Source organism: Copadichromis virginalis, linkage group LG3, assembly GCF_057382275.1.
Source record: "Copadichromis virginalis isolate Kocher_CV1m ecotype Utaka linkage group LG3, C_Virginalis_male_GT1.1, whole genome shotgun sequence".
NCBI classification, from domain to species: Eukaryota; Metazoa; Chordata; class Actinopteri; order Cichliformes; family Cichlidae; genus Copadichromis; species Copadichromis virginalis.
In genome coordinates, this window is record NC_140620.1 from 17,194,105 (window position 1) to 17,221,369 (window position 27,265).

A 27,265-nucleotide genomic window follows, 5' to 3' on the forward strand; every position below is an offset into this window, starting at 1 on the left:
AATAAAAGATACATTAAAAAAAAGGTTTTGTACATTACATGGGGATTACATGCATAGCAGTACTGAAGTAGTTCCCTGCACCATCCAGGTAACCTGGGTGTAAGCCAATATAGTTAGTGTTAAATGAATATTCAGATGGTTATGTATCATCTCTGGATAATTTCACTACAGAAAGATATGTTGAAGAAAACAGGTTAGAAATGTTCTGTGTGGTGTTGAGGACAAATTATTAATAGCCCAAAAGTTAGAAGAAGCAGTCAGTTTAACGATAATGTAATGCTTAATTTTAAATGAATAATAATTATTTTTAATGGGTTTTTTTTCTAACACTTATTCCACAGTATCTATTGTCATTGTCAATCGTAACAGAGAGACAACACTGCCACCATGAGGTCACATTAAAACACTACTGGACACTCAAAGCAATTTAGTCAGTATGCCACATTTTCCCATTCACAAGTTTTTGTAACTTTCAGTGTCTGAGAATGTACAGAGAGCAACTTAGTAATCAGCATCTGCGCTGGATCAGACTGAAGCAGCCAGAAATCATCAAATTATTGGAATCAGAATCAGAATACTCTGGTCTGAGCTGCTGGGGGGACCAGTTAGAGACCAGCAGCTGGACATCAGTGGTTGGACTGGTGGACTACTTCAATGAAGAGTAGACGACGTCTGGCTCTGGTTTAAAGTCTGAACACAAACACACACAGTTCAAACAACAGGAAACATGATTACAAGCTTTGTAGTTCAATCAAGACCTCCAGTCTCCACCTCTCTGCATCACACACAGTCCCAGTTCAGTCTTTACTAGGGACCAGCTCAGAAACAAATCACAGAGCTTCCATAGTGTCCACACTTCAATTGCTTAAATAAATTTCACACTGAACTCAAACCTGAAACAGACAGACCTTTAGCAATTAGCTGGTCATGTGCATAAAATGGAATTAAAAAGAGATATAATTGATACTTCTAGCTTCTCTCTTTTTCTGTTTGTGTTCACTACGTGAGCAGTAGGTGAGGCTTGAGACTGTAATGGTGAACATTGGTGTAGCAGTGAAATGAGATGTGGGTGTTTAACGTTTGACCAAGTGACTTGTAAACAGAAATTAAAAGAAGACCTAAAATTGAACCTTGTGGTACACCACAAGTAATGTCTATGATGACCACATTAGTTCCTTGTAGGAGTTGTGAATGAAAAAAAAAACAACTGCTTTCAAACCATTTTTTTAACACATCAGTCGTTTTCATTGATTGTTTAAGAAAAGTGGGTTTTAATAATAAAAATAATATAATATATATAATAATATAATAAAAATCAAGAAAATTATAGGGAGGAGGAGGGTTATATTCAATCAGGAAGAGCAGAGAATCAGTGATGAGGATGTGAGGGCAACTATTAATAACATGAAGAGTGGAAAAGTGGTTGGCACAGAAGAAATGCCTGTGGGGGTGCATATGTCAGTGTATGAACTTTTAACTGATTATTTGAAATTAATGTTTGATTTGAACATTCACAAGTAGAACAAATAGTAAGCAGACGTTGGACCTCATTTATTTATTTATTTATGACTAAAAAAAATGTATTTACCAAATAAAAACTGACAGCTGAGTTATCTTTAAACAAAATGGGAGACATATCTCAAGACAAATGTGAAACTCTTATATTTCATTTTCATTCATTTTTTTTTTTATTAACTTACAACAAATTGTTTAAAATAGTAGAAAAACAGCCTCTTTTCTGATAGAGATGAACGGTTTGATATCCTGAATTAAGTTGAGATAAGCTTAGCAAAAAGACTGGAAACAGTCTGGAAATATTCACTTGGCTGTGTCCAAAGTTAAAGGTAAAGAGCAGCTGTACCTCTGGTCCTCTTTGGTGTGACAGCTATTTCTCCATAACTGATGGCTTCTGTTCTCTTTGCTGAGTAGACGTCAGCTGAATCACTCTCTGAAACATACAGGAATAATTGCATGTACAATGGTACTGTTTTAGTATTATACTACAGCTGTGGTAGCACATTGTTATTTTGGTTTATTCAGATATTAAGTGTTAAACTTTATACACAGGTGTGGGTTTTCACTGTTTTTTTCCACCTCTGCTGAAAAACATTTGACCAGAATGAACCGGTGGGTGTTTCTGTGAACATGGCAGGCAGAAGACCACAAAAATGCCATCTTCTTTTAATGCAGACTGAGACGCTTCACCACAGAGCACAAAGCAAACTTGTTCTCACAACATGAACACTTCTGTTAGCCAAACCAGGACACACTGTGGTGAGAGGTCTCGTCGCTGTCAGACTACAGTTAACCGGTGTCAACAACAGGATGTTGCTTCTGTGGTTTCGCATGCAGAAAGAAGTCAAAATAATTCATTGTATCAAAGTGGGTTAAGTGTCAAGAGTTTTGTCTCCTTAGCCATCTTAAGACATTGAATTATTCCTGCTAACAAGTTGTTTACTAAGTTACAATCAACAATGCTGTGGCACTTAACACTCACTTATAGTCCTGCCAAAAAGTCACAACACACCTGAAATTTTGTGCAGGTAAGGTGGACTTGAATAGAATAGAATAGAATTCAACTTTATTGTCATTGCACAGGTACAGGGCAACGAAATGCAGTTTGCATCCATCCAGAAGTGCTTTAGTGATATAGATATATTACAATATATATTAGCAATAGTATAGATATGTAAGTATATTACAGAAATGGGTCTATTATGGTATGTTATAATGTACACGGTATGAAGTATGTTGTGAATATTCTATAACTAAGTATGTACAGGCTGTAGTGAGTACAAGCTATGTACAGGCTATGAACAGGATATAAATATGAAAAACTATACAGAATATGAAATAAATAACTTTACAGAAATCTGAGATATACAGCTATACAGAAATGGGAACTATGCAAGTTGTAAACAGTTGTAGGATTAAAGATTATTGAATGTAGAGAATGATTATTTACACAGAGCTATACAGTAGTGCAGTTAAGATAAGTGAGGGTGTAGATAGTTTCTACAGAGGCTATATAAAGTGCTAGTGGTTGTGAGTGGTGGTTCAGTCCATGTTATTATTGTGTGTTTGAGGGTACAGTTGTCCATTGTGGGTGTGTGTATGTTCAGTGCATGAGTTTAACGTGGGTCAGATGTCAGGAGGCAGAGTTCAGGAGTCTGACAGCTGTGGGGAAGAAGCTGTTCCGGTACCTGGTGGTCTTAGTCCGGAGGCTCCTGTGGCGCCTCCCAGAGGGCAGGAGGGTGAAGAGTCCATGTGATGGGTGACTGGGGTCTTTGATGATTTTCCCAGCCCTTTTCAGACACTGCTTCCTGTAGATGTCTTTTATGGCAGGAAGTGGTGCTCCGGCGATGCGCTGGGCAGTTTTCACGACCCTCTGCAGCACCTTCCGGTCCGAGGCAGAGCAGTTCCCGTACCAGACTGTTATACAGTTGGTCAGGATGCTCTCGATGGTGCAACGATAGAAGTTCACCAGGATGTCTGAGGACAGGTGGTTCTTCCTCAGGGTCCTCAAGAAGAAGAGGCGCTGGTGAGCCTTCTTGACCAGCTTGGAGCAGTTGGTCGTCCAGGTGAGATCCTCGGAGATGTGGACTCCCAGGAACTTGAAGCTGCTCACACGCTCCACAGCCGTCCCCTTAATGTGGATGGGTGGATGTGGGTCAGCATTCCTCCTGTAGTCCACGATGAGCTCCTTGGTCTTCTCGGTGTTAAGAAGCAGGTTGTTTGTGTCGCACCACTCAGCCAGACGATCCACCTCCTCCCTGTAGGCGGCCTCATCGTTGTCACTGATGAGGCCAATCACCGTGGTGTCATCTGCAAACTTAATGATGGTGTTGGAACCATCAGCAGGTCTGCAGTCGTGGGTGAAGAGGGAGTAGAGGAAAGGGCTCATCACACAGCCTTGTGGTACACCGGTGTTCATTGTGATGGTAGATGAGCAGTGGTTATCCAGCCGGACATGTTGGGGGCGGTTGGTCAGGAAGTCCAGTAACCATTTGCAGATGAGGGAACTGATACCCAGGTCTGTCAGTTTCCTGATGAGTTGTGAGGGGTGGATTGTATTGAATGCTGAACTGAAGTCTATAAACAGCATTCTGGCGTAGGTGTTGTTGCTGTCCAGGTGTGAGAGGACAGAGTGCAGTGCGATGGAGACTGCATCCTCTGTGCTCCTGTTCTGGCGGTATGCGAATTGGTGGGGGTCCAGGGTGGGGGGGAGACAGGATTTGAAGTGTGCTAGGACCAGCTGCTCTAAGCACTTAGTGATGATGGGGGTGAGTGCTACTGGGCGGTAGTCATTGAGGCAAGATGGGTTGGAGTTTTTGGGTATCGGGACGATGGAGGTGGATTTGAAGCAGGCCGGTACCACAGCGTGGGCCAAGGACAGATTGAATATGTCTGTGAGCACTCCTGCAAGCTCCCCAGAACACGCTCTGAGAACACGCCCGGGGATGCCATCTGGACCTGCAGCCTTGTGGACACTGATCCTGCTCAGCACCGCTCCTACATCGGTGGGGGAGAGAGTCAGAGGTTGGTGGTCTGGCGTCATGTCTGCTTTGGTTGTGGTTGTGGGGTTCCCTCGCTCAAAACGAGCATAAAAGTTGTTGAGCTCGTTGAGGAAGGAGACATCAGAGGATGCGGGGGAGGGTTTGGTGGTCCTGTAGTCTGTAATGGTCTGGAGTCCTTGCCACATGCGTCGGGGGTTGGAGTTGGAGAAGTGTTCTTCTACCTTCTTTTTGTAATGGTGTTTGGCTTTTTTGATGCCCTTCTTTAGATTAGCCCTGGCTGTGCTGTAGGCGTGTGCATCTCCTGACCTAAAGGCGGTGTTGCGGGCCTTCAGGAGGAGACGAACATCCCGGTTCATCCAAGGCTTCTGTTTGGGGTACATGGTGATCCGTTTCTGGGTGGTGACACTGTCTGTGGTTTCGGAGATGTAATCCAGTACAGATGAGGCGTACTGGTCCAGGTCTGTGTGGGTGAACATATTCCAGTCTGTGTTTTTAAATCTGTCCTGGAGCACTGCCTCTGTCCCCTCTGGCCACACTTTAATTGTCCTCACAGCAGGTTTCACACGTTGGATGAGTGGTGAATACCGAGGTGTGAGGAACAGGGAGAGATGGTCCGATTGTCCAATGTGGGGGAGGGGTGTGGCTTTGTAGGCTCCAGCCAGGTTGGAATACACATGGTCTAAAGTCTTGTCTCCTCTGGTGTGGCAGGAGACATGTTGGTGGAATCTGGGGAGGACTGTCTTTAAGTTGGTGTGGTTGAAGTCGCCAGCAACAATAAAAGCAGCCTCGGGGTGTTTATTCTGGTGTTTGTTAATGGCTGCAGAAAGTTCTTTCATGGCTAACCTAGCATTAGCATCGGGGGGGATATACACGGCAGTGAGTATGATTGAAGTGAGTTCTGTGGGGAGATAATAAGGTCTGCATTTGACCATTAAAAACTCCGCATTAGGTGAGCAGTGACTCTCAGTAGTAGTGGAGTTCATGCACCAAGCATTGTTAATATAAATGCACAAACCTCCACCTCTGGTCCTGCCGGAGTCAAGACCAGAGGTCTGAGCTGAGCTAACACCATTAGTCACTGCCAAATGTGGTCCCAAAACCCGTAGACCTGCCACATGTGAACCAAACAATTCTGAGATATTTGATTCCTCCTAAAACATCACTGACAGCTGAACTGATGAACATGGTCATGAACACATGCTGTAATCAGTTTTAATCATTCACAATCATTGTGGCACAAGCCCTCAGCACAACAATGAATAGGTGATGCCTTCAGTATTTTATATAACAGTAGATTAGCTGACAATACACACACATACAGACCCTTTCCAAAAAAATTAGAATATCATTTATCATTTATTTCCATAATTCCATTCAAAACATTAAACCTTCATAGATTATGGATTCAGTGCCCACAACTTAAACAATTTCAAGTTGTACCCACATCATCATAATAAATGTTGTTCCAGGTTCAACATTGCAAGTGACCAATCACATTGTTGTGACGTCCCCCTTTTGTGCCTTTGAAATATACCACCTTAAAAAAAATCTTAGTTGTTTATTTGTACATAATTTGGGATTCCAGCTCATGAAACCCACAAAAACAGGATTTCAAAAATTAGAATACTGTGAAGACATCAGCCCAAATTTTACAGGGCATGAATGTTTTAAACTGAGTGTCACACACAACTCATCTACTAAACTCAAAGCACCTGCACAGGTTTTCCCAGGTGTCATTGAATTGTCTTACTTTGATCCAGTTGTCTCAGTTAGGTTCAATATGGAGAAGACTGCAGACTTGACAACTGGCCAGAAGAGCATCATTGGTACCCTCCACATGTGGATGGGTAAGCCACAAAAGTTCATAGCAAAGGAGGCTGGCTGTTCACAGAGTGGTGTCCAAGCATATCAATGGAAAGTCTAGTGGAAGGGCAAAATGTGGCAGGAGAAGATGCACCAGCAGAAGAGATGACCGTGGCCTCCAGCGGATTATCAAACAGAAGATTCAAGAATCTAGCAGAGATCCAGAAAGAGTGGAATGGGGCAGGAGTCACAGCTTCAAAACCATTTCTGAGCCAGAGCCAACGTCGGATGCTACTCAACTGGGCCAAGGAGAAGATTGACTGGGCTGTTGGCCAGAGGTCAGAGGTCCTCTTTCCCAATGAAAATAAAGTGTGCCTTTCATTCGCAAATCAAGGTCCAAGTTTTTGGAGGAAGATGGGTGAATATCCACAGTCAGCCATGATTTTGAATGCAATGTACGGTGCAGGTGTTGGTAAACTCTGCTTTCTTAAATCTGAGGTCACAGCAACAGTCTACCAGAATGTTTTATGAGGACTTCATGATTCCTTCTGCTTAGGATCTATATGGAGATGCAGATTTCATCTTCCAGCACAACCTGGCCCCTGCCCATACTGCAAGAAGAACCAAAACCTGGTTTGACTGCCATGCCATCATAGTGCTTGACTGGCCAGCCAACTCACCGGACGTAAACCCCATTGAGAATCTATGGGGGTATCAAGAGGAAATGAGGTCCACCAGACCCAAAAACAAAGAAGAGCTGACAGCAAACACCAAGGAAACCTGGGCTTCCATAACTCTCAGGCAATGCCACAGGCTGATTGCCTCACTGCCACGGTGCATCGAGGCATTGGTTAAGACAAAGGGATTCCCAACCCAGTATTGAAGATTGATATATCATTGTGGTCAAAGGAGCTTGCAAAGAAAAGCGTCTGGACTTCTTTAAGTTGCTTGAAGACGTTTCACCTCTCATCCGAGAAGCTTCTTCAGTTCTAAGGTCAAATGGTGGAGAGTCCCAGATATAAACCTAGTGGGAGTGACCCCCACAGAGGGACAAAAGGACCCCCTGATGATCCTCTAATCACCTGAGCCAAGGTGTGAAATTGGGTGTGGGACCCAATCAGCCAGAGTTTCGGGTGTGTTCATTGTGAAACCTGGCCCCACCTTATCATGCGAATTCCTGAGGTCAGATGGCCCAGGATGTGAGTGGGCGTTAAGGCGTCTGGGAAGGGATCTCAAAACTGGATTATAGATGGCAGAGAGTTGGTGTCGTAAACCCCCGCCTCTGTTCAAAGATGGTCGCTCACAGTGGACATAGATGGCTTCTTTCACTCCTCTTTCAAACCATCTGTCCTCTCTGTCCAAAATGTGAACATTGGCATCCTCGAAAGAGTGTCCTTTATCCTTAAGATGCAGATGGACTGCTGAGTCTTGTCCTGTGGAGGTGGCTCTTCTGTGTTGTGCCATGCGCTTGTGAAGTGGCTGTTTGGTCTCTCCAATGTAGAGGTCTGAGCATTCCTCGCTGCACTGTACAGCATACACCACATTGTTAAGTTTGTGTTTTGGCGTTTTGTCTTTCGGGTGAACCAGTTTCTGTCTGAGTGTGTTGCTGGGTCTGAAATACACTGTGTACAGTGTATTTCAGACCCAGCAACACGCAGCGAGGAATGCTTTTCTTTCTTTATTTTTCCTGCAAAAACTGAAAAATAAATGGCGATGTCTTCACAGTATTCTAATTTTTTGAAATCCTGTTTTCGTGGGTTTTATGAGCTGGAAGCCCATATTATACTTGAATTCATTTAAATTGTGGGCCCTGGATCTACAATCCATGAAAGTTTAACGTTTTGAATGGAATTATGGAAATGAATAAACTTTTCCATGGTATTCAAATTTTTTGGAAAGGGTCTGTATATGGGCTGATGGGGACACATGTGAAGGATGTTTTATCTAAAATAGGATGTTTTACCACTGGGGCCGCTGCAGACTTTATCTTTCACATCTGCTCCAGTTGTGTTTTGAGCCCTTGGTATGCCTCTATTTTCTTGTGGTCCTTCTTCATGATGTTTCTGTCCACTGGGATTGTCACATCTATTACATCTATGGTCTTTTGCTCGTTGTCAACCTGGTTGGTTGGTATCAGGTCTCACAGGACCTTAGCCCTGTTGTTCTCAACCACCTTTTGGGTGTCTCCCATTGGAACTTGGGAACCTCTAGTCCATATGAGGAATAGATGTTCCTGTATACTATCCTAGCAGCTTGGCTGTGCCTCTCTGTGTACCATCTACCAGCTTGCATCTTACATCCTGCTGCTATGTGCTGGATAATCTCTCGGGCATGTTTGGTGGACTCGCTGGTGGACACCTCTGTGCATGAGTTTCCGTGTTTTACATCTATGGGAGCCATCTCTTCTTGTGGCCTGCTTGTTATTCCAGCTTGTTATCTGATGACGAGTAGGACCTATTTAGGACTTATATCTACCACTCAGTTGGCTTCGCAACACTTGTCTTATCTTCTGGAAATATTTGGCTCTGACTGATCTCTTTATCATGGTTCCTGTTGGACAGTGGATATGCATTTAGTTGCAGCTATTCTGTTTTTCTCTTTGTCTGTATGCCTTCTGGCAACTCTACTCTTCAGTTCAGATCACCCTCCCTTTCTTGGAAACCATTTGGTCATGGTAAACGGACTGGTTCTTACATCGAACTTTTGTACTCTGAGTATTTTTGAAAAAGTTGCTTCATTCACTGATTGAAATGGATTTTTTGGATTCTTTTGTACATAAATAATAATAATAACAATAATAATAATAATAATGGATTGGATTTATATAGCGCTTTTCTAGGCACCCAAAGCGCTTTACAATACCACTATTCATTCACTCTCACATTCATACACTGGTGGAGGCAGCTACGGTTGTAAATACTTTGTATCTGACATTTACACACATTTATACTCTGATGGATGTGTAAGAGAGCATTCTATAGCGACTCTTTGTGAGTAAATTAAGAAGTTGAGGATAATACATAACCTTGGTATATTCTGAACTTAATGATGATATGTGAGAGTGCAGAGGAGTTGTTTCCCAGCATTTTCTACAGTTACATTCTAAAGTTGATGGTTTGAGCATTTGATGCGATCTACATTGACTGTCTGAGGCAGTGGTTCCCAAACTTTTTTTGCTAGACCCCACCTTGTTTTACAAGAAAAATATTCGCCCCCCACCCCCCGCGTCAGCGAACACGCACGCACAAACACATTCTCCAACCACACACACCCATATTTTGCTCCATTGCTGTTTATTTCACACCTCAAACATTTAGTAAACAATTAAGTAAATACAAGTAATCTGCAGGTAATAAGAAAATAAACTACTAACTCTTTTACACTACGTCCACACCTACACAGGTATTTTTGAAAACGCAGCTGTTTCGTCCACACTGTAACGTGCGGTGGAGATGAAGCCAGCCGCGGAGGTGTGCAGGTGGATAGCGAATGAGCAACAGCTTCTGACTTTCCAAAAAGTACTCATTTATTTACAATATCAAAAATAAAAGTGCTACCTCTACCACACATTACTAAAGAGCACAATAGTCCGCGTACACATGGGAGCATCCATTACAGGAGGAGGGCGAAGAAGAACAAAAAGGGGTTGACATACCAGTCATGAGTCAGGAGGCGCCGCCATGTGGTCATACACTGCATTACAATAGCAACTGTTACAACACGTAAACGGCGTTTTGAATCACCGAAAACTGAGATTTTTTTTAAAATCCTTTTTTGCGTTCATGTGTGGACGAGCAATACAGGTCACGCAATGTCAAAGTATGTGCCTTATTTCACATCACGCTGTGCGCCATGTCTTGCTCTGGGCTATTTGGACTCTTAACAAACACTATCCCCAATAGCACACTGTTTTCAGCCACCCACCAATCCGAGCCATGGTCTGAGTAACCCTCAAAACTCAGGCCACTCACAAACCAACTCTAGTCAGAACCATCTTTACACTACTTCCTAGCACGTTGCAACCTGTTCTATATTGAATGCCTTTATCTTGGTTTCTATACATTTCTCCTGTTTGTCATTTATTCCTGCTGTCTTACTGTTTAAATTTAATGCCTGCAGAATTTGTGTGGAGCACCACAATCTTGTTGAACATATATAGTGACAATAAAGGGCTATTCTTTTTCTTCTTTTTAGTCACAGTCACAGTTGTAGGTTGCTGCCTCTGCGACTTGGACCCTGAAATGTTAGGGAATGAATAAATACAAACAAATGGCTGATGATCTTGTCAAAACTCATTATTTGCATGAACAAACAACTTGTTATCTTTAAGGACAAAATAATTATCTTGTTAATTTCAAGTTCTAAAATTATGGGGATGTAGCCAATAAAGTCTAATAACCAATAAAAATCCCAACATTCCCATCAGCTTCATGCTTTTTAGGAAAGGTTAGCATGCTACCCACATAGTAAACATAATTAACAAACCTACCTACCTAACCAAACATAACCGAAGTTCCGGGCTGTAGAAATAGACCATGATAAAGACAAAGAAAAGCAGCTTTACCTCTCATATTTGAATTGTCTTGTTTCTTGTTGATGATGATTTGCCCATAAGTGACCTCATCTGTTGTCACTGCTGAGTGGTCTTCAGCACTCTCTGCAGAATGAAACACACATGGAAGACATCACTGTAGGTCATAAAGTTGATAGCAGAGCTGATTGTCTGTGACTAAAGATGCAAGGGAATTTACCAAATTCTGCTATCCTTGGTGTAGGACACCAGTAGATATATTATTGAACTTCTAGAAGTGTGTGTGTGAGATTGTGATCTAGTAAAGCCTCTAAGAATGTGAATGCTGAGCATCATCATGACCGGGTCTGGTGGTTCATTCTGTGGCTGCTGGTACCAGAAGAGAAGTGGGTAAGAGAAGTAAGAGTCTCACCTTCAGGTTTCCCGTGAACTGATCGTCTCACCAGCAGAACTAGTAACACAAGACACACTGATCCAACACATGACAACACAGAGAGAACAACAGGAGAAGGTGATGGACGAAGAGTGATGGAAGTGGAATCAGGAGGGGGTGTGGATGTAGGTGGAGGTGTGGTGGTTTGTTCCCCTAAAACAAAGCAAACACAGTCATTAAGTTGTCGTCACATTGTGAATGTTGAAAGCTGCAGAAACACAGACAGGTGAGTGTGTCACCTGTGACAGTGATCCAGCTGGATGGAGACTCTCCATGACCGCTGATGTCACACTTGTAGAGGCCTTCATCAGACCTGGAAACATGCTGGATGGTCATGTGACCTGTAGGCTGCTTCCTGATGAGGGAGCCATCTTTATAGAAAGCAGCTGGGAGGTTGGAGGGAGTGGTCTTTGTTTTACAGAGCAGAGTGACGTCATCTCCCTCCATCACAGGGGGGACAGGACTCTGCAGGATCACTGATCCACCTCAACACAGAGACAAACTACAGCATTTCATCCATTTACACACAGCTTCATCAACACTAACTCCACACACTCAGCTTACCAGTGACTGTCAGGTTAACCATGTTACTGATGGGACCCTCTCTGGACCCACACCAGTAAACTCCACTGTCCTGTTTTAAGATGTAGTTGATGTTACAGGAAGAATTAGCTAAAGTAGCTGGATCTCCCCAGTCTCTTCCACACTGAGTCCTCTGTTGTTTGCTTGTGTTTCTCCTCAGAGTCCATCCAGCAGAGCTGTCGTCCTCCTCACAGCTCAGAGACACAAAGTCTCCTTTAAAGAACTGAGAGCTGCTGGGACTCACAGTCAGACGAGCTGTGAGGGTTAAAATGAAAAACTGATGATCTGTTAATCCATCAACCCAATCAGGTCATATCAGTGAGCATTTCTCAGGTTTAAACTGTGACAGAAGAAGGTTACTGACCTTGGTTTGTTGTGCAGCTCAGCAGTGAGATCAGAACTAAAGAGAAATGACACTCAGGTTGATTTGAGGTGAACATAAAGAACAACTCCACACAAACAGCTGACAAACACACAAACTCATCACTCTCTGATATTCTCTGGCATCCACATATGTGGACATAACATTTCGGGTTATTTAGACCAAAATACTCAATTTTGCTCTACATGGGCCTGATATCCACTTACGAGGACATTATACTGCTACTGTTCTATCAAAATTTTAAACAAATATCCTATGTGGCTCTTATTTTTCTTAAAAACAAAAATAAGGTAAAAAAAAATCTGTTAATTCTTTGTTTTTACATTCATCGGGCCCCAATATGCCCAAATATCAAAGAGAAATTAAAAATGCATGCTGTGGAAGAGTTCGGGTCTTAGCAGGTTAAGTTACGTTCGGACAACAAACGACTGAAAAAGTAAATCCCACAAAGTTATGTGTCCACTGTGTAGCTGTGTTGATATAATGAGTGAATGATTTGAGCTTTTCACTGCCTGCTGTGTTTCCTCGACTCCTGAGCAAAGATAAAGAGTCAGTTCAGACCTGCAGTTGGTCCTCGTGGTGTTTGAACTTGAATTCAGCCTAATTTGTTTTTCATGTCTTCTCCTCCATCATCAGTTATCAGGAGAGCAGACAGTCAAAGTACAAGAATTCAAACAAACACAGAGATTCTACTTACAGAGCAGACACAGCACAGATGTTTCCTTCATCGTCCTTCTCACTCATTTGAGCTTTTTTTCATTTCTGTCACTGACACCAAGTAAAGCCCGCCCTCTTGCTCTGAGCACCAGCTTTCTATTGGTTCAAACACAGTGGGTAACTAAATGCAAGATATAAACTATAAACACGTATCTTTCAATGCAATGAGATTGCTCAGACATTTGGCAATTCACACAGCTGGATAGAACAATCAGAAACAAGTAAGATGTCCTCTGCTCTCAGTGATCTCCAGTTTGGTTGATGAACAAATCATGTCCATGTAGTGGACGTCCCCCTCAGTGAGAGAGGCAGATATGAGCTGAAACACAGGAATCAAACCAGGGACGCTGCTGTTATGGAGCTGAACTGGAACCATTCAGACACTGAGGCCCTCTGAACACATTTTAATTACAGCTGTGCAGAGACACACTGATGACTGACTGGAACACTATGATTCACATTTTACATTAACACCATCCTCACACATGGTTCATATATGACCACTAGAGGGAGATGCCACTTGTTCTGCACATATTCAACTCTGTATATTTTATATATTTTATTATTATTATTATTTTTTTTTTTTTTTTTTTTTTTTTTTTACTATTTAATTTGTAAAAATGTGTATACACACACACACACACACACACACACACACACACACGTAGGAAAATATTTAGTATACACATCCAGAAATGCATACACTATTATATATTGTACATATATTTATTAGTTTCAGGTTGGCCATTCTTGTATTTTGCTCGTTTGTGTTGTTGTGTTTGCACATCTCTGTTGCTTGTGGGGCTCGCACACAAGAATTTCACTCGCATGTGCTGTGCCAGTGTGCCTGCACATGTGATGTGACAATAAAAGTGATTTGATTTGATTTTGATGTTGGACTTTAAACACTAACATGGATACAAGCAGATCATCAAATTGAGGTTTCAACACAACTGAGTTTGATGCTCTTTGATGTTTGCACAAGTACACGAGCCTTAATATACAAGGAAAAATGTCTTCTGAAACATCTGTTGGGTTTTCTTTGTCAAACTCTTCTAAACTCATACTCACACATGGTTTATATTTGGCCACTAGAGGGAGATGTTGGATTTTAAACACTAACATGGATGCAAGCAGATCATCACAATCACTACAGCTGAGTTTTATATGTGTTTAATGATTACAGAAGGCCTTTTATTTTTGCACAAGTATGTGATTAGCACAATTATGAAAGGAAACGTTGTCTGCTGGAACACCTGTTCTTCTAATCGAGTTTTCTTTGTCAAATTTATCTTAAATTGAACAGTATTGTTTACAGCAGGGGTACATAACTCCAGGCCTCGACAGCCAGTGTCCTGCAGGTTTTAGATATCACTCTGGGTCCACAAACCTGAATCCAATGATTAGTTCATTGCCAGGCCTCTCGAGAACTGCAAGACATGTTGAGGAGGTAATTTAGCCATTAAGCCCATTGTGTTGGATCAAGGACACATGTAAAACCTGCAGGACATCAGCCCTTGAGGCCTGGAGTTGGCCACCCCTGGTTTACACCTACACATTTTTATATTACTTTTTCTAGTATTTTTCTAAACATATATTATTATCAACAGCTGGAGCTAAAAATATATAATATATAAAATAAAAAATACACTCAACTGCATCATCACTATTTACCTTAAACTGTTTGAAAGGAGATCAATACAATGTCTTTATGAATCTTGATGACCTTCATGAAGAACATCTCTTCCTTTTAGCCAGACCTTCCCAAAGTGTGTTAATGTTAATGGCCGGAGGGAGTGTTTGCCCAGGGCACCAAACAGGCTAGGACTACCACTGGGCTCGCCCCCTAACTAACATAAACAGATACTAGAATGTTTTCCTGCTTTATTTTTCCAATGTGTGCCGTATTTCTTCTATCCTCCTACCTATGGCACAGAAATCAATCTCAATGCCGTCTTTGTAAAACCAAAAACTAAACAAATAAAATAAGAACGCAGGCAAAACAGAAATATCTTATATATATTTATTTGGCTGTTAGGTGCAGCAGGGTATGTACTGGTTAAGGTAACCTGGCTCCTTCCCTTAGATCCAGTCAAACTCTGAGGTCATGTTGTGAGCTGCTAACTTCCGGGTCATCTGCATCTTATCACACTGTACATCTTTCATTTTAAAGTTAACAGAAAATTTTTTATTTGTCTAATTATATGATTTCTAGATGTAATATTTAAAATAATATAGGTCTGGTCTCTGATGGGCGCCAACTAAATGCTGAACGCATAACCTGGCCCAGTTTACACTCCAAATACCCTCTCAACTCTGTTTTTTATATGAAAACTTGAAGGCTTGTATATCTTTTAGAGTTTCTGTTTATTATGTGGGTAAAAACAGAATATGACATGGTCATGGTGATTGGACACATGCACAACAATTCAAGGTGAAATAAAACCGGCATCACCAGTTTCACGAAGTCAGAAAGCCTCTGATTAAAATAATACTACTAATAATTACAGCCACAGAAAATGTAAAGAAAAACAGCCCACATCCATTAAGGACTAACATATGTGAAACTTTCTCAGTGAACAAATTAGCATAAAAAAATTATATAGAAATAAAGCAGAAATATATGAAAAGCTTTTGGATTATTTAAAATGAAGTAACAATTGGACAGTAACAGACTGAAGAGTCTCCTTCATGGAAGGTAAAGTTAAATGAAGCCTGTGCTTCCCACTGCATGAATCGTTCCAGGTCAAAGGAAGGAAATGTTGGACTCTGCAGCTACAATGAAATGTGTTGGTTTCATTTTAATGTAATTACATTTAAAAATTGGTCAAAAAAGTAACATTTGATCAATGGATTCTTAATGCTTTCAGACAGATATTAACTGTCTATAATGCAATGAACTTTTTCTTTTCTTTAGATGTAAAATGTAAATCCAAACTAAAATCTGGACGTGTCTGACAGGTACCTGATAGATGTTTAGTGTTATAGATTTCTGTCTTTCAACATGTTCAGTGACAAGACTGAAAATAAAAGCACAAGAATCACAGTTAAGCTGACATTTCAAACAGGCTGAGATTCAACGGGAGGCTGGTATGAATCCTGACTCTGCTGTTGTTCATGTTTTCTGTAGATCAAGAATCCAACAACAGCAGCAACAAGAAGCACAGCAGAAACTGAAAGACCAGCGATCAGTCCAACAGATCCATCCTCCTTCCCTCCATCCTCTGTGTCTCCTCCTGTCTGATCTGCAGGTGAGAAACAGGTGTGAGGTGTCAGCTGTCAGGTAGGTGATGAGTGAAGAACAGAACAGAATCCATTTCCTCTTCAAACTGCTGTCAGACATTATCTACTGCACTCTGATCACATCACTCAGACCAGCTGCTTTCTACAAAGTCTCATCAACAACATCTTTAGAAACAAACATCGACAAGCAGGAAGCAGCTTCACCTCTGATCACACACACACTCAACTCTGCTCACTCACCTGGAGGATCAACACTCAGGTAGATGCTGCTGATGGGCTCATTATCTAAAACACCTCTCTTCCTGTGCTTTGCTTCTCTTTGGACGACACGACACTCGTATGTTCCAGTATCATTAACCGTCACATCCTTCAGAATCAGAGACACGTCTCCATCCTTCATCTGTCTGTCCTGCAGATCCACCCGGTTCTTAAAATATGGATGCTGTTCGTCTGGATTGAGCCTCTTATCCCGAAACAGAAGCACATATTCTTCCCCCAGGTCAGCTCTGCTCCACTCTACAATAATAATGACGTTGTTGTTTGGAGCTCGACTTGGCAGAGTGACGTTCTTCTGTCCAGATTTAGCTGGGATGATTTTCTGATCTGAAAGAGGAGAAAAGAAGTAAAAAGTTTAAAGAAGAAAAAACACACAGTCTCTGCATGTTGCCTTTATGTAGCTACAGCTGTTTGTATACACTGAACTAAAAGCTTTGTAGCTGCATACTGACTCCTGACACTACAACACATCACACTGACACACACAAAGTGTCATTTATGTGTCCATCTGATAAAGGTTTCTGTTGGGACAGCAGGGGGAGACAGGTTTTGACTCAGATGCCCTCCAGTGTAGTCCACCAAAATCCTGACTGTGCATTAGTGGAAGTGGATGACACAGGAATCTGTGACTGCAGAGACATTTTCATTGTTCTTCACACTCGTTTTCACTTCAGCTCTTTTTATGTTAGATCTGCTCTCTTCTCTCCGGCTGGCTGACGAACCATCAACAACACGAGCAGGAACGAACCACAGACCGGTTGTATCACATACTTTGCACAGCTGACAGCAGAGCTCTCTGCATGCAGACAGTCCCTGAACAGTGGCTGCACCGCCTCTGCTGGACTGTAAACTCCTCTTTACACATATTCTTCTCGCAGAGAGAGTGGATGGAGTTTGTGTTAACAACACACAGACTCCTCCCAGCCTCATGCTGCAGTAGGTAGAGGTACAGGTCACAGCTGTAGCTGTAGTTGGTACCTAGAGTGGCACCTACAGATGCCACTATTATTTGCTGCAGCAGTTGCCTCTATTTGGAGGTGATGCCACGATCTGCTGAGCAGAAAGTCGTGCTATGTGATTAAGCGTTTTTCAGGAAACTGCTGTAAGGTTGGGGTTTTTTTACTTCTCTTTTTGTCCAGCAAAATCAGAATGTCAACACTGCAAATGCCTCGTGCCCCTCACAACTTAAGAAGCAAAAAAAAAAAAAAAAAAAAAAAAAAAAAAAAAAAAAAGAAGCACCCGGGCAAGTCAGTGCGATCATTTATTAATCTACTGATCTGTGTCTGTGATCGTGAACATGTTTCATGAAAATTTTAATTAATATACACACAGCAGGAAATATTTCTGCTTTACCTGCATTGTTTTGTTTTTTCTGGACAGATAAATATGTGTTTATTCTGTTTCTAACTGGAAAGCTTTTGCATCCTTTGAAGTATTTAGTAAAGGAGTGTGCTGGATATCTTCCATTTTTTAGGAAGGTACAGCCTCTCCATTCAAAACTATTGTACATCCATGCATGTACATGTTCCTGTGTGCCATGTCTAATTATTTAAGAAAGAACAAAACCTGATCATCTAAACAAGTTTGTTCTTTTACGTTTCAGTTTGTCTTCAGTTCTCTTGCAATAAATAAGTTTTATTTGAGACTAAATAACTAAATAAATAATAGCACACAGATTACATGAAATATAACTGTTATACTTTTACTTGAAAAATACATGAATGACATTTCATTATCAAAACTGATTTTTGGCTCTGTGCAACGTTATCTGCTATACCAAGGTTTACATATGACACTATTTCCTTTAGGATTCATAATGTTTTCTGATTCTTTCCAGTCAGAGACGATCAGTATCACAACAGTGATTATCAGCTTTCTTTGCTAACCCTTTCCGCTTCAGCCTCAGTGTGCGCTCACAAAAAGTGTCTGGTTCACGTTTCATTCTTCTTTCTTAGAAACTATTGACCATCACTTTCTCCAACCAGAGACATCAATATAACGATCAAAAGCATTATTATTACTGTTATTATTATTATTTACTTGTGAGAACAAGATATAGTTTATGCTGCTACTGTCTGACTCTTAAGGATATTACTAAGGTAAACACATTAATTCATATTCCTTCAGCAGATAATCAGCGTCATACAAAGTGCTTACGCCAAAGAAAGTCATCAGAGAAAATAGAGATTTTTGTTCAGAAAGTTACCATGGCGATTAAAAGAGCCACCTTCATGAAACTAAAAACTGACTCGAGTTAACTTGCCAACTTCTTAATCTTGCTTCAGAGTCACATCCTTCTCTACAAAACATATCACACTATGTGAGTGCGCCACAGATAGTTTCTGAGTGCTGACTTGAGCTTGTGCTATCCTTTTTTTGGTACCGCAGTTGATTCTCACCTACAGGCCAGTGGACACTCTTTCAATGATGAGGATGTGCACATCCTGGAGAGGAAGGAACGCTGGTTTGACCGCGGCGCGGAGTCAAGGATGCCATTTACGTGAAAAGGGAAAGATCATCTCTGAATCGAGGAGGGGGCCTAAGGGTACATCTGTCACCATCTTACAGCCATTCCCCAACTCTCTGTGAATGGTACTCATGGCCATTGTTCATTGGTCTGATCACTGGCTATGACAATTGCATATTAATGTTTAAGAAAGTGACCTCCCAGCCCATTGTTCATTAGTGGGCTGGTTTCTGTGATTGTACAAATGTACTGTTTATAAGGTTGGAGAAACCTGCAGTCAGCTGAGACTGAAGAACTTGGATGAGTAACGAAACGTTTCTCCCAATGAAAACGTTTTGGGATTGTAATTTCACTGTGGAACTTTTCTAGCATTGATACTTATGGAATAACCGACTATTGCCACAGGGCGACAAACTAGCATGGAGTCCATGGAGTCCATGGGTGAGGCCTCCACCGTAGCTCGGGAGCAAAACAAATTCTGTTTTCCTTTCTTTACCGACAACTGCTAATTAACAGTGGTTAGCTCAGGGCTGCTGCCACCCCAGATTTAAGATTAAGATTACAAATTTTAAACTTTCACTAATGTTTACAAGCACTGCCGCCATCTTGGATTGTGAACTCGGGCTTCTTTCACTTTCTAAAGTTGAACGTAATCGTGAAATTTCCCACAGAAAAATTAAACACGATTACAAACATCATTCCTTCTGTTTATCTCTGTGGGGGGGTTCTTTAGTTTCAAAAGTTAAATCTCACCTGCTGAGACAAACACGAAGACGCCGACCAACAGCGAAATGGAGCAAAGCGGAGCATATGTTGGAGGAGCCATTTCCGTATTTAGCTAATGTGGGTTCTCCAGGTAATGAAGTCATGTGACTTACCTTATTTTAAGGCACGTGACTCAGGTACGACCCAATAAAAAGTACAAGCGCACGACCCAATAAAAAGTACAAGCGCTAAGACCCAAGTAACACAGTGGTCCGCTAACAACCAGCTAACCACGGATCATGAGGCAAAAATCCCCACAGGTTCTGAGGAGCTCCTGCAGGTTGATGGCAGTAACGGGGGAATGTCTGCTACAGTGGGAGTCACACTGGCTGTTCAGCGACCCCCTGGCAATCACCTGTTGCTAGGGAAAAATTCCCTAGTAACAATTTTCCGACAGGATGACAAAATTCTCCCTAATTATTTTGGTTGCTAGCATACTGCTGCAGCTGTATTTGAACGGAAGTGATGGATTTGTGGACAAACACTACGCACTTACTCCCCGATCTGTAACGAACGTTAAAAATGACAGGAGGAGAAAACGGTGTTTCCTGAAAAAAGTAAAAGTTGGACTTACTTAAACACATTACATTGTGTAGCGCTGAGGCACAACATTTACTTTGACAAACCGTGTTAATCCTTTGGTTTGTGGGTCACTTTTTTAGAATTTCATTAAATCCATTAATAAACGAAAAATCACTACTGACAAATTTGCCCCAAGAGGATTTCTAAAGTAGTTCTTATCAAAGCGATTTAGGTTAAAGTGGTTATTTAGTTATTAAACGCTTACTGTTGTTGTGAGAAATCTCTGAAACCCTCAAACACTGTTCTGATCATCAGCATGGAAATGGAAATATTATCCACTGAGAGCAAATAGACAAAATAAAGAAAAAAGTGACCAAACAAGGATGGTGACCTTGGTTTGGTCACTGGCTGCACTACAAAGCCACAAACAACAATCAAACCCGTACCTCCCTGTCAGCTGTTTTCTATGACACACCTTAGACAAGTTTGACTTCATAGCATCACCTTAGCAACCACATTCCCTGACTTCTTAAGTGATTGGCTCAGAGCCTGCACATTTGACAAGCAAATACCACAAACATACCTAAAGTAGCAGAGATTTGACAGTGACAGGAAGTGAATTTGTTTTTCAAACACAGGAGTAATGTGCTGACTTTCCCATCAACTCTGTCCGTGGATTTAGATGAACTTGGTCTAATAGCAGTAGAAATTATGTATGAATGCTATAATCATAAGTTAATAATAATAATGATAAAAGTAAAATAAGTTCATGTTTTAATATTAACCATACACAACATAGGAAAGACATCTGTCACAAAGCAGAGCAGCAGAAAGTAACAACTTTTTCCTTTTATACCTTCATCTGTGCAAAGTCTCATTACGAAGCAGCTGATGTTTTTTTGTACTACAAATACTACAAATATTTTCAGAGAATCAGTCCTGAAGCAGTGGGGGTTCAAATGTGTTGCCTTATTTTTTCAGTATTTTAATTCATCATAAGCACAAGTCCATTATAAATCCACATAGAAGGGTTTCTGTTAAAAGCTGAAATTAAACTATTTTTAATAACTGCAAGTCCAAGAATGATGGATTTCAACTTTTTAAGGCTCATGTGACCATGTGTGATAGCTGGATGCTCAAAACTAGTTTTAATACTGTCATGGTCCTGGGCCATGTGGGCCCAGTATTCTTAGTTTCTTGTATTTTTGTATTTCGTTCCTTATTTAGGTCATGTTTCCTGAGTTGTCCTGTTATGTTGTTCCTTATTTGACTTCCCCTTGTGACTTTTATCCCCTGTGTACCCCTCTATGTATCTGTGAGCCCTCATCTCCCCTCCTTGTGTTTCATTCCATGTTTCCCCAGCCCACTATGCCCGTGCTCTCTTTCTCCTCCTGTTTGCACCTCTGTGTACTTCCTGTTTTACTTTGACAGTCTCCCGTCAGTGTTGTTTACTCCTGCCATGTCTTATGTTTATCTGTGTCAGCTGTGTTCCCATGTGTGGCCACTTCCCCTGATCATCCCTCTTGTGTATTTAGTCTCTGTGTTTCATGTAGTCTGTGTCGCGTCGTCTGTGTTCCCATGCCCGGTCTGTTGTCTTCCCAGCCATATCCTCACCATAGTTTGTTCCCAGTTCAGGTTTGTTTAAGTTACTGCTCTTGTGCCGCCCTCATTCTTGTTTGTTTCTGTTATGATCATCAGCCACAATTAAAGGCTCGCTTTCTGTTAAGCTCACTCCCGTCTGCTCACTTGTGTACGCACCTGGGTCCATTACACACACCTCCGCACGGCCTGTCTCTGCAGACTGTGACAAATACATGAAAGCGCCCATTTTTAGCTTAATTTCATTAACAGTTGGATCTCTGTTTCCAAGTATTCTGAATACTGACATTTCCTCTAAAAAGATCTGAAGCAATCTATGAAAACAGTTTTGTGGTTGTGGTGAAGTGAGTCACATGAAGAGTGTCACATTTCATTAAGGTCAGATCATGACAGTGATTATCAGCTTTCTTTAGTAACCCTTTCTGCTTAATCCTCAGTGTGCGCTCAATAACCTTCTAATGTGCGTCATGGTCACATCCCTGTCTACAAATACATACTGCAGGTTGCCTTTCATGTGTTACTGTTTATGCTTAAATAGATTTGATGTTTAAAGGCTTGCAGTGATGTGAAATAATGAGCCTGTTCTGAAAATGTAAGAACTAGAAATTACAGATATTTGTTTAAAAATGTAGGAACTAAAAGTGGAAAGTTGTCAGAAAAAAACTACATAAGTAAATGACAGATATCTGAAAATTCTACTTGCACACAGTGACAAAGTATATGTACTTCATTACTTCCCACCTCTGCGAGTACCCAAGTAAAAGCTTAAACCAGCCAACAGTAAATCAAATGCTTCACACTCACTCCACAAAACATTCATCTGTAACCAGTAAAGTGAAGCTTTAATCCTGGTTCAGATGGATTAACATGAACAATCAGTTAATCCACTGAAGCTCACAGACTTCATCAACCTGTCAGATTATCTAAAAGACTGAAAGACGTCATTTAAACACTTACTGTTGTTCTGAAGGATCTCTGAAACCCTCAAACACTCTTCTGATCATCAGCATGGAAAACTTTTCCACCGAGAGAAAACATGAAAAATAAGAATGAAAAAGAAAAAAGTCTTTGAGGACAGTGACCTTGGTTTGGTCTGTGGCTGCACTAAACAGCCCAGTGAACAATCTAACCCGTATTTTCCCGTCAGCTGTTTTATACAACACACCTTAGACCTGTTTGACTTCATAGCATCACTGTTGCAACCACATTCCCTGACTTCTCAAGTGACAGGATCTGATGCTCTGTATTTGACAAATACAATAAATATACTTAAAATTTATACACAGACGAGAGGTTTAAATCTGTCTCCTCTCTTCTGATTCTTTTGACATTTTGATTCCTCATAACGGAACGTCCATGATAAAGCCACATAAAATTTTCAGGGCTGAAAATGGAATTTGAACTGAAACCAGATCAACTCCAAGTGCACGATGGGATATATATATGGGACAATATCATGTTTAGAGAAATGTTACTAATTTAATATCTATGACATAGACCAACAGAAACACACCCTGTTTGATGTTTTTTCTGATAATTCATTGGTGAAAACTAAAAAAAACGGCATTTTGGGAAAATTATGAAGACTCATATCACCATGTGAGGTAGCTGGCTGCTCAAAATTACTTATAATGCATGACGAGTCTCATTTTGACCTTAATTCACTAACAGTTGGATCTCTGTTTCCAAGTATTCTCAGCACTGACATTTCCTCTAAAAGGATCTGAAGGAATCTCTAAAAAGTTTTGTGTTTGTGGTGAAGTGAGTCACATAAAGAGTGTCACATTTCATAAAGGCCTGCTTTTGTTATATTGTGGTCAGATGGGTTCACCAGTCAGTGTTTGTTGTTGGTACAGCTGAAATCTGGGTGTGTCGTTTCATATCATGTCAAATGTCCTGCTGTAAAAGTAAATTTGTCAAGGACTAAATGGTTGAGTGAAAATTAATCAGCAGCTTCTCTGATTATAGTTTCATTATTTTCCTCTTTATTCTTCTTCCACTGAAACATGTCAGCATGATCAGTAAAAGGCAGCAAAACAAATGTGGTAAAACTCAGCAGGAGAGAAGAGAGGAGGAACAAAGTGTGACCAGGAGGGACCAGGTCTGTTTCTCTGAGCTGGCATTGACTGAACAACAGTTTATAGTCAAACAGTAAAAGCTTTGAATAATTTGATTTGAAAATCGAATCTAAGGAGCTTGGAACGAAAAGCGCCTGGACTTCTTTAAGTTTCTTGAAGACGTTTCACCTCTCATCATTTCATACACTCAACAAAAATATAAACGCAACACCTTTGTTACTGCTCCCATTCCCCATGGGATGGACGTAGAGACCTAAAATTCATTCCAGATACACAATATAACCATCCCTCCCAAACAGTGGTCACAAATCAGTCCAAATGTGTGGTAGTGGGCACATCTGCTATATTGAGATAATCCATCCCACCTCACAGGTGTGCCACATCAGGATGCTGATCTGACATCATGAGTAGTGCACAGGTGTACCTCAGACTGCCCACAACAAAAGGCCACCCTGGAATGTGCAGTTTTGTCTCACAGCAAAATGCCACAGATGCCACAAGCAATGAGGGAGCGTGCAATTGGCATGCTGACAGCAGGAATGTCAACCAGATCTGTCGCCCGTGCATTGAATGTTCATTTCTCAACCATAAGCCTGTTCGCACTAAAGTAAAAAGCACCATCACTTATGCAGATGCTCTTTCGGCGCCAGCTGCAAGGCTGGAGCTGAACAACAACACCCTGATAACGACTGTGTTTAGACTGTTCTTCCCATTCCCTACAAGGCCACCTGGGTTGGCTGGAAGACTGTTTACTTAGCCTGGCAGGGCGAAGGACACTGTCTCAGCTGAACTCTGGACACACACACACACACGCACACAGACATATATATACACATGCAGATGTACACTCATCCCCCCTCCAAACGCCTTCGACACTTATTCCCTTCTGATGCTGATGGTGGATCAAGGAGACCAGCGCATGCAGGCCCGGATGTACTGTCTAAATCGGCTGTCTCTCACCCTTTACCCACCCCTGTTGCTTGTCATGTGTTTCTTTGGTTATTAAGAGTTTTTTCATGTACTATGTGCAGAGGTGTTTTTTTCTGTTCTCAAACTGATCTCCCTGTTGGAGCTCAGTCTGGGGGAGTTATTTTTTCTCCTTATCTTTCCTCATGTGGTGCATTTTCCATTGTTATACCTCTCTGACCTGTCTACCCCATGTGATGTTTGTGTAATGTATGGTCGGAGGGTAAGATGGCGCCGCCATTGCGTGCAATAGGTCGGCAGCCTTATGAAATTTCCCCTTGTGGGACTAATAAAGGTATATGAAATCCAAGAAGCTTCTTCAGTTCTAGGGTCAAATGGTGGAGAGTCCCAGACTTAAGCTCTGTGGGAGTGTCCCACCAAGACAAACGTCTTCAAGCAACTTAAAAAAAGCATAGACACTTTTCTTTCCAAGCTCCTTAGACTATGATGGCCTGGATGACTGAGAACCTTCACAGACATATTGGAAGTTAAGCAAATTAAGCAAAAACATAGTAAAGGTTGTGAAAAGTAAGGATATTGAGGGAGCTTCAGCGTCCCCTGGTGGATGAGCAAATATGGTAAATATGTGTGCAGAATTAAATAAATAAACAAACAGATAAGTGTTTCACTCTCCGATAGTGCAGCCCCACTGATGGTGGAACTGAACCATCAATTCCTTCAATTAGTAATAAGTTACTTATTACATGTGCACATTATCATGTTTTTACAGTGACTTATCTGAAGGGTGTGCTATGGAGCTAGTCCAACCTAACCAGGCTTTCTTTGTCGCAGGTGATGATCAAACATAACAGCCCAGTTGTGTGACAGTGATGATCAGCCTTCAGCTTTAGCCTCTTTGTGTGCTCTGACATAAAAGTGACTGTTTGACATGGTTCACTTTTCTTTCTCAGATATCAAATATATTGTGACAAAAAGAGCTAATAAGGATGTGCAAAGAACATAAATATAATAATAAAATTCAACATTATCAGTGTTATCATAATTTACACTACTATTGTGTATATATTACCTCAGTGCATTGACCTTTATCTGCATTTTTTCTATATTAAGTTTCGTTTTTGCTTCTTTGATGTCAAGCCCAGCGTTTGTAAACAGTTCTTATCCTTATTGGACAAATTATTTCATCTGTTCAACACTGTTGCTGCAAAAAACAGCAACAAAAAAACCCACCAACTCTGAAGAAAAGCTTGAATCTTGTGTATACATATTTTTACGCTTAATGTGTGTTCATCACAAGTTACCATGATGATTTAAATGGACCTTTTACCACTTTAAGCATGACTTAGCTAACCCTTAAATCTAGCGACACAGTTACACTCTTCTATACAACAATAGCAATATTGTCACTTTCATCTGAGATGGAAAGTTACAAATTTCTACTTCTTCTTATTTCTACTTCAAGTTGGACGTCAGCTTTAAAGAGTCACCTCCATCAACACACGCCTCACAGTGCATAAAAAGTAGGAAACCTTTAATCTTACACTTAGACTGTTGTGGATTTGTGCTACCATCGTGCTGTTCTGGTAGTTATTGATAACTGGCAGATTGGTGACCTGTCCAGGGTGTAACCTGCCTTTCTATATTAGCTGGGACAGGCTCCAGACTATCCCAGCTAATACAGCATGGACATTCATGGCCTCCACCAAACAAGGTTCAAGGCCATGGTTGGATTTTTTGGTGGATAATTTTCCACACAAACTTTAGAAAACTGATTTACATTAGAACAGAGAGCTAAAAAGAAAATCACACCATCTGTAATTTTAAAATTTTCAGTTTATCAAATGCCCTCGAGCACATTTAACCATTAAGTAGTTACGATGGCTCCCTCTCTTTTCCCTTCCTGGTAAAGCACCTTTTCAGTAAAGCTAGTTAGATGCTACATCCTGCAGGAAGCACTGGGAGACTGCACTTGCACTTGTTCCTGTGCACTTGCCTCACAAGTATAAACGCTATAAATGATACAGCTGAATCAAAGGTATCGAGCCTATTTTGAAAATGTCAGTACAAAGACAGGAAGTGGTCAAATGCTTTTCCACAGCAGTCACAAATTCATGAGTTTGAGGTTTATCAGATGCCAAAACCCTTCAGCTCTGTAATAATAAAACTGCGGTGGGTTTTTTGGATGTAGCTGCTGCTGGTTGGTTTCAAGGTGAGAAAAAAATCTCTGTCATCAAACAGACACCTTTACTGTACTGAAGCTGTTATAACTACTGCATGATCCTGCTATTTTTAGTCTGCAGCTGCTGACTGATGTTCGCTGTGCACTAAAGACAGGTGGGTGTCAGCCACAACAAAACAGCAACAAATCAGATTTTCCACAGGACATATTTTAGAAACCCAGAGACCCACGTGAGAAACACAAC

General features: G+C 41.1%; 2 protein-coding genes across 3 annotated transcripts; both read right to left on the minus strand.

Moving 5' to 3' along the window:
* LOC146713112 (Fc receptor-like protein 4) lies at nt 1-13,035 on the minus strand. 2 transcript variants are annotated; one of them, XM_085452357.1, is made up of 7 exons: nt 12,946-13,035; nt 12,231-12,266; nt 11,849-12,121; nt 11,524-11,769; nt 11,228-11,437; nt 10,885-10,953; nt 1-690 (listed from the first exon to the last, which is right to left on the minus strand). In XM_085452357.1, exons 1-7 carry the CDS (start codon nt 12,974-12,976, stop codon nt 647-649), a joined length of 909 nt encoding a protein of 302 aa, XP_085308483.1. In that variant the 5' UTR covers nt 12,977-13,035; the 3' UTR covers nt 1-646. The 2 variants fall into 2 exon arrangements, 1 of the variants encoding a protein (XP_085308483.1); XR_014919082.1 differs by lacking the exons at nt 1-690; nt 11,228-11,437; nt 11,524-11,769; ... (1 more) ...; nt 12,231-12,266; nt 12,946-13,035 and adding an exon at nt 1,869-1,948 and having other exon boundaries at nt 10,885-10,942.
* Nucleotides 13,036-15,317: 2,282 nt separating this feature from the next.
* On the minus strand, nt 15,318-19,822 carry LOC146713113 (uncharacterized). Its single transcript, XM_085452400.1, has 3 exons — nt 19,705-19,822; nt 16,449-16,811; nt 15,318-16,210 (listed from the first exon to the last, which is right to left on the minus strand). The coding sequence occupies exons 1-3, from the start codon at nt 19,775-19,777 to the stop codon at nt 16,026-16,028; spliced, it is 621 nt and encodes a 206-aa protein (XP_085308526.1). The 5' UTR covers nt 19,778-19,822; the 3' UTR covers nt 15,318-16,025.
* Nucleotides 19,823-27,265: the final 7,443 nt, after the last annotated feature.